At 38.9% G+C, this 8224-nt stretch overlaps 1 protein-coding gene across 1 annotated transcript; it reads right to left on the reverse strand.

Moving 5' to 3' along the window:
• Window positions 1-1296: 1296 nt before the first annotated feature.
• On the reverse strand, window positions 1297-1722 carry LOC147398264 (uncharacterized). The gene has a single exon (XM_086446692.1). The coding sequence runs from the start codon at window positions 1720-1722 to the stop codon at window positions 1297-1299; it is 426 nt and encodes a 141-aa protein (XP_086302818.1).
• Window positions 1723-8224: the final 6502 nt, after the last annotated feature.

Consider the following 8224-nt stretch of genomic DNA (forward strand, 5'->3'; position numbering starts at 1 on the left):
CCTAGTTACCCCCTTGTCGGGATAGCTTTCACTGATGAGGTTTTCACTATGAACTATGAACCATTTGATCTAGCCTCGGATGATACATATTGTTTATCCCCGCCTCGCAACAGTAGTCCCGCATTCACTAGTTACCTGTTGGCTCAAATGAACCTGAAAAGCCCTGTACCTTTGATAGATGAAGATCCATACTTGTTGACTGAAGAAGATGAGCCTTTCTTCCTCTCCTATGATGAAGTTAGACATATGACTCAAGGGAGAAGAGTTTTTAAGCCACAAGAACTCTATGTTCATAATCCTGCAGCCCTAGCAAGAAAAGAATGAGGAGATCCCATCAAAGAAAGCATCGAAGAAGATAACTCTATGATCAAGCAGTTGAAGAAATCAGGGGCCAATATCTCAGTATGGGGTTTACTCATGGCTTCCACTGCTCATAGGGAGGCTGTTCTCAAAGTACTAAACACAGCCTAAGTCTCCCTTGATACTTCTCCAGATCAGTTGGTCAGTATAGTAGGGGCAACTTACGTGGAGAATATCTTATCCTTCTCAGACTCAGATCTCTCGAAATAAGGGGCAAGCCACACTAAACCGTTGCACATTACAGTTGACTGCAACGGGAAGAGGGTACCTCTGGTTTTGATTGATAACGAGAGTGCACTGAATGTCTGCCCTTTGAAGACGGCTACTTGTCTCAGGTTTAAGGCTGAAGACCCCAAACTCACTAATCAAGGCGTTAGGGCCTATGATAACACCAAAAGGGATGTACTGGGAATTTTGCACCTACGATTGTCCACAGACATAGGAGAATTTCCTATGGAATTTCAAGTCATTGATATCCAATCTTCTTTCAATTTACTATTAAGGAGACCATGGTTACACCAGATCAAAACCATCCCTTCTACGCTACACCAGAAGGTCAAGTTTATTAAGGATGGACTAGTAATTACTCTTCATGGAGATGCTGAAATTGTAGGAATCGTAAACAGTACTAAGGCCAAGAATGAGCCACTGCTTGAGATTCAGCCAGAACAACAGGGAATAAAACTTAGCGGGTTCAAATTCGAGAAGATCTGCTCAATTCAATGGGATCACTCGGTGAAAGAATATTTTCCTATTGAGAATACCTCTAACTGCTATATAGCCAATATGTTAAAAAAAATGAGATTTTTCCCAAGTATGGGCCTAGGTCCCAAGCAATAAGGTATCAAAGAGGCACTAGTGATTAATGAAGTCATTTTTTTTTTTTTTTGATAAATGGTGATCTGGGGTTGAGGAGAACCCCCAACCAAGAAGAGACTACAACCTAAGGACCATCCTTCCCTCGGCATCCTCCTTAACAAGCTTAGCCAAGCCAGTAGGAACCGGCCCTGGGAGGATCTCCACATATGAATCTAAGTTACATAAGCCCGCAAGAAAATCCGCTGCGCGATTGGCTTCTCTATAGGAAAACAAAAAGTCACAATATCTAATCTTAGCCTTTAAGTCTTTGATATCCCTAATAATTCTTTCGGTATACCAAGGGGGAGTGATTTGTCCCTTCAGCGCTTCCACTGCTACCTTTGAATCCGATACCACTTTAGTAGCTTGCCCACCTAGGTCCACAACCCTTTTTAGGCCCATGTGGATAGCTTGGAGCTCATGTATTATCACGGATCTCCTTTTCACCCCTTTTGCTGCTGCCCATATGATGTCTCCGTTGTGGTCACGAATTAAAGTACCCATTCCCCCTACATTTCCTCTTAAAGAGCCGTCACAATTTACCATCCACCATTGCCTCGGAGAGGGATTAATGAAGTCATTGGGACATTCGGGCTAAGATATAAGCCTACTAAGGAAGATTGGGTCCAATACTGGAAGACAAATCGGGACAAGGCAATTGTAAAAAGGCAAAAGCGCACCACGGATCTCATTAAAATGAAGTCCTATCCAAAGACCCTCAATGACTATTTTGTGAAAGAAGGAGAAGACTTCCGTTACTGTGGGTTCCTAGAGCCGTTCATTGATCACATCACAGGTACTCGTTTGTCGGGATTTGAAATCTTCTTTGACATGGAATAGCCTGAAAAGAAAGTAAGCACAGAAGTTAAAGAGAAGAAAGTTGAAGACTGACAGCTCGATCTGGACTCCCTCAACATTGATCAGCTATTCATTGAAGATCACAGTGTCCTAGTGTTGTCAGTTGAGAAGGGGATCCCAAATCCTCAGTCTGTAATCAAACCCACTGTTGGGTGTCTCTCTAACTATCATGTAATTAGTCCTGTGTTGCACGTCAAGGCTGGGTCTATCAGTCCCATTAGTCATGTTCAGTCTGACATGCCAGTTGAGTCCTTTATTTCTGTTGAGTCGAATAAGTTAGTTGTTTCTGCTGAGTCTGTTATTTCTAGTGAGTCTATTTTTCCTGTTGAGTCAAGTGAGTCTGTCAAGTCTGCAATGAGTCCTATTACCCCATCTCTTTTTAATGAAATGAAAGAAATTTTGATTACCCCGAGCGTAATAATAATTTAACTAATAATTTGGCTTCGGAGGGAGAATCTTCTGACGAAAAACCTCTCCCTGAAATAATCAAATTACTTGAACAAGAAGAGGAACGTCGGGCTCAACCTCTAATAGAGGAAGTAGAGGTTATTAACCTCGGAACAAAAGAAAGTCCTCAAGAAATTCGGATAGGGATCACTTTATCTCCCGATGAACGCAAAGGGATAGTAGACTTGCTTAGAAAGTTCAAAGATGTGTTCGCTTGGTCTTATGAGGATATGTCGGGAGTAACCACAAACATTGTTTAACATCGAATTCTGTTATATCCTGATGCTCGACCAATCAAACAGAAACTTTGACGTATGAAGTCAGAATGGACTCTGAAAATTAAAGAAGAAGTTACGAAACAGATTTATGCTGGATTTTTGGAAGTAGTAGAATAGCCTGAGTGGATTGCTAATGTCGTCCCAGTGCCGAAAAGGATGGAAAAGTTAGAATGTCTGTGGATTTCAGAGACCTAAACAAAACATGCCCAAAAGACAGTTTTCCTTTACCACACATAGATGTTCTAGTGGACAGTACAGCAGGACACGCTTTGTTGTCCTTCATGGATGGTTTTTTAGGGTACAATCAGATAAAAGTGGATCTTCGAAAAAACTTGCTATCTAATTCAATTAGCACTAGTATGGGCTACTCAGAGACTCTAGCACTATATGCTATCTAATTCAATTATCTTGTTATCTCGGATGGATCCTCTCAAGTATCTTTTTGAGAAGCCGATGTTGATAGGGAGAACCGCACAATGGTTATTGTTGTTATCAGAGTTTGACATCACGGATGTTACACAGAAATCTATCAAGGGGAGAGCTATAGCAGAATACTTGACAGATTACCCTGTAGGAGAAAGAATAAGGCCTGTTGATCAATTCCCAGATGAGAATATCTTACATGTTAAATTGTAGAACCAAACATGGCAGTTGTACTTTGATGGAACCGCCAATCAAAATGAGTACGGAATAGGGGCAGTTCTGCTTTCTCCGGAAGGATGCCACATTCCTATCGTTATTAAATTAACCTTTTCAAACACCAATAACACGGCTGAATATGAGGCATGCATTGCCGGGCTCGAAACCGCTTTGAACCTGGGCATTACAGAAATTGAAGTTTTTGGGGATTCAGCCTTGGTCATACATCAGTCATTGGAAGAATGGAAGACTAGGGACGAAAAGTTGAAGCCTTATCATGAGTATCTGTTAAGGAAAGATAACAGATTTGCTGACTCTTTAGCCACCTTATCTTCCATGATCCATTTACCCCCTGGCATGGAATTGAGGTCGATCACTGTCGAAGTCAAAGACAAACCCGCATACTGCCATCAGATCAAAATTGCTACTCGATTACCCGATGGAAAGCCATGGTACACAGATATAAAGAGAGTGTTGGAAAAACAAGAATTCCCGGAAGAAGCATTTTGGAAGGAACGACAAACCCTACTAAGATTAGCATCTCAATTCATCCTATGCACAGGAAGTTTATACAAAAGGTCTTATGATGCGATTCATTTTTCGTGTGTTCATGAAGATCAAGCCGAACAGATAATGGTTGAATTACATTCAGGAGAATGTGACCCTCACATGAGTGGGAAAATGTTGGCTAAGAAGATTATGAGATAAGGATACTACTGGCCCACGATGGAAACAGATTGTCATCACATGGTCAAAACCTATCATAAATGCCAAATACATGCGAACCTTATACATATGCTACCATCTCAATTAGTTGGTCTGACTTCACCATAGCCATTCTCAGTTTGGGGAATTGACATTATTGGTAAAATATTGCCTAAGGCATCAAACGGGCATGAATACATTCTAGTTGCTATCGATTATTTTACCAAGTGGGTCGAAATTGCCTCTTATGCTGTCATCACTGCGTCTCGAGTTGCAAAGTTTATCCAAACAAACATCATCAGTCGATACGGGGTACCTTCGGAGTTGATCTCTGATAACGGGTCACACTTCAAAACTGAGGTTATTAAATTGTGTTCAAAGTTCAAAGTCTCACACCACAAATCATTTCCTTACCGTCCTCAAACTAATAGAGCAGTCGAAGCAGCTAATAAGAATCTCAAGACTATTATCAAGAAAATGTGTCAATCACATTGAGATTGGTTAGAAAAACTGTCATTTGCATTATGGGCATATCGAACTTCAATTCGATCCTCTACTAGAGCTACTCCCTATTCCTTAGTGCATGGCATGGAAGCAGTCTTGCCAGTTGAAATGGAAATTCCGTCTCTCAGGGTCTTGTTGGAAAGTCAATTGTCAAAAGCAGATTGGGTTCGTCAACGATATGAAGAATTAAGTTTGATCGAAGAAAAATGACTAAGAGCTTTGTATCACATGCAAGCTTATCAAAGAAGAGTTTCCTGTGCGTTTGACAAAAAGATCAAGGCCCGTCACTCATAAGTCGGGGATTTAGTACTCAAAAAGAATCGGGCACCTATCTTTGACCCTAGAGGGAAGTTCAAACCAAATTAGGGGGGTCCGTTCATCGTCAAGGAAATATTACCAGGAAAAGCTGTCAGGCTTCAAGATCATGATGGAATTGAATTACCAGAACCATCCAACCTTGACCAAATCAAACGGTACTACATTTAGGAGGCCATCTTTGACCGAATCAATTTTCCTATTACCCAGTTCAATATATCCTTTCTCAACCCCTTTCCAGCCTTTTCAAAAATAAAAATTTATGCCTTTTTCTTTCTCAGCCCGATCACCTAACCTAGGAGAGGGAAGATTCGAACTACATTTTGGTCTGATCCCAAAATCCTGGGGTACGTAGGCAACCTGAGAAGTTACTTCAGGCCCGACCACATCAAAATAAAAAAAAATCTATTTCCCCATACAAAAAAAGATCAAAAAAAAAATTCAAAAGAAGAAAAAGAAATATCTTCAAAATGGGGAAGAAAATTCAAGGCAAAATAAAATAAATGCCATACAAGGGGCATTCAGGTTTTTGAGCCTTAAAACCCCTTTCTTTTTATACCCAGTCCTAAGCTTACCTATAAAAGTCCTATGTACCGTGTGAAAAGTCAGGGAAGATACAAAGCATGATCAGACAGCAGTTCAAAAAAAAAAAAAAGGAAAAAAAGCCTGCTAGGTTGAAAACCCAAAAAGGGCAACTTAGGCAAAAATTAAGGTAAGCTCGCAAGGCTGAAAATCCAAAAGGACAACTTTGGCAATAATCAGAGCAAAGAAAAAAAAGTATGCTAGGTTGAAAACCTGAAAAGGCAATCTAGGCAAAAGTTAGAGCAAGCTCGCTAGATTGAAAACTTGAAAAGGAAATCTAGGCAAAAGTTAGAGTAACAAAGAAAAATAAAAGAAAATCTCAAGAGGTTCGAGCCGAAACATTTGAAGTCTGAATAATCAAATTCAATACTTATCTTAAACCAGGCACAAACTCAGAAGCCATAAGTATCTCGTCTACGATCGATCTGAAAATTTTTACTTCTCCAAGTGAACCAATGGAGAGAAGGGTGAATTCTATGATGAGTCTCAAAAGGAAATATTTTGTTCTCTTGAGCCTGACTCAAAATCTTTAATAAAATTAATCAAAATTAAAAGTTTGATCATTATTGCGCTTGTGGTAATCAAATATTTCAAACCTTCATACAAGGGGCATTTTCTTTTTCTTTTAAATATGTAGTTTCCCCCCTTATACTAGGGGTATTTTTTTTAATTTTTGCACGATGTGTTCAATTATCTTCAATGCCATGTTTATTGTCAAACTAGGGGCATTTTATTTTTGAGCAATGTTAATCCCAAAAGATAATGGGAACCCCAAAATTAAGGTTACCCTCTTGATAACAGTTTTTTGAAAAACCCTTGAGATTCAAAAGAAATAAAAACTCAGGTTTTAAATTCATAAAACTTTTGGATAAAACCTTGAGGTTTAAACAAAAGCATTTTGGATCTCACATTTGGAATAGGAGATAGGGCATTCATTCTTTCCCAGATCTATTCATTCCTAGATTCAATCACTCTTTTCTAGATTCATTTTCAATCGTTCTTTCCTAGATTTATTTCTTCAGTCTCAGTTTTACTCAGCCAGTTATCGCCGAGAGTTTCTCGAAATTATGCTCAGTTACCGTTGAGGGTTTTCTCAGAACTATGCTCAGTTATCGTCGAGGGTTTTCTTAGAATTATGCTCAGTTGCCGTCGAGGGCTTTCTCGGAATTATGCTCAGATGCCGTCGAGGGCTTTCTTAGAATTATGCTCAGTTACCGTCGAGGGTTTTCTCGGAACTATGCTCAGATGCCGCCGAGGGCTTTCTCGGAATTATGCTCAGATGCCGCAGATGGCTTTCTCAGAACTATGCTCAGATGCCGCTGAGGGCTTTCTCGGAATTATGCTCAGATACCGTCGAGGGCTTTTTCGAAACTATGCTTAGATGCCATCGAGAGCTTTCTCGGAATTATGCTCAGATGCCATCGAGGGTTTTCTCGGAATTATGCTCAGATGCCGTAGAGGGCTTTCTCGGAACTATGCTCAATTACCGCCGAGGGTTTTCTCGAAATTATGCTCAGTTACCACCGAGGGTTTTCTCATAACTATACTCAGATTATGCTTAGATTATGCTCAAATTATGCTTAGTTATGCTCAGTTTATACTCAGTCTATACTCAGATTATGCTTAGATTATGCTCAAATTATGCTCAGTTTATGCTCAATTTATATTCACTTTATGCTAAAATGTTACTTAGTTCCAACTTAAACTCTTTGAAATTTATCTCAGATTTTAAGTCACACAGTTGCACAGTTGTTACATTAGTCAAGGAAAATTTTCTAAAATTCAAGGATCTGACACTGTCAGTGAGAGTTCTCGCTCAATGACCTGACAACCTTTTAGTTCGGGGAGAGTTTTACGCTCAAGGATCTGAACATCCCGACGAATTGCTAAATCAGGCTGCAAGATAGATTTGGTATCTAGTTTGCTTCAACCCTCTGCCAAAGAGGGGCATTTGTAGACACCCCATTTTTGCACTCACTCGATTAATCAACTCGTCAACCTGATCGCAACGGTTCCCAATGATGGATGTTTATTCCAATGCTTTATTATGTTACCAGATATGTTTCAGAAATCCGGATGGGGTATCTCGAATTGAAAAAACTGTAGAAATCACGCTACGCTAAAAAAATATGACTTCAGAATATAGAAATTATCTTTTAGACAAAAAAAAGTTTCACGATAAAAATCACTAAAAAATGACCAAATTACCAAAATACCCCTAATCTTAAAATATCCCTAGAGCCTACGTTACGCTTAGGAAAATCCATTCAAACACATAAAACAACAAATCAAAATCAAATAAATCATTTCGCCAATTTTCACAAAATTTGACAAAATTACGAAAATACCCCTCATAAAGTTCACGATCATTCCACACAAATTTTTTATAAATAATACAAACCAATATTTTTCATTGAATTCCTTACGAAAAATCTATTCTAAAACATCCTAGAACATCAAAAATCGATTTAAAACGCGAAAAATTCTCTTCGAGGGCAAAACGGTAATTTTACAATTTTTATAATTAAAAATTTTGAAATTAATAAATAAAATATTAAATAATTAAATTGAAACATTAATAACATTAATTTAAAAATTTAAACTAAAAAAATCGATCAATCAGACTCTCAGGCAAAATTGTTGAGGGTTGAAAAGATATTTCTTCAAGGACCCATTCA

This window comes from Akebia trifoliata, chromosome 7, assembly GCF_017979445.1.
Source record: "Akebia trifoliata isolate Shusen 1 chromosome 7, ASM1797944v1, whole genome shotgun sequence".
NCBI lineage: Eukaryota > Viridiplantae > Streptophyta > Magnoliopsida > Ranunculales > Lardizabalaceae > Akebia > Akebia trifoliata.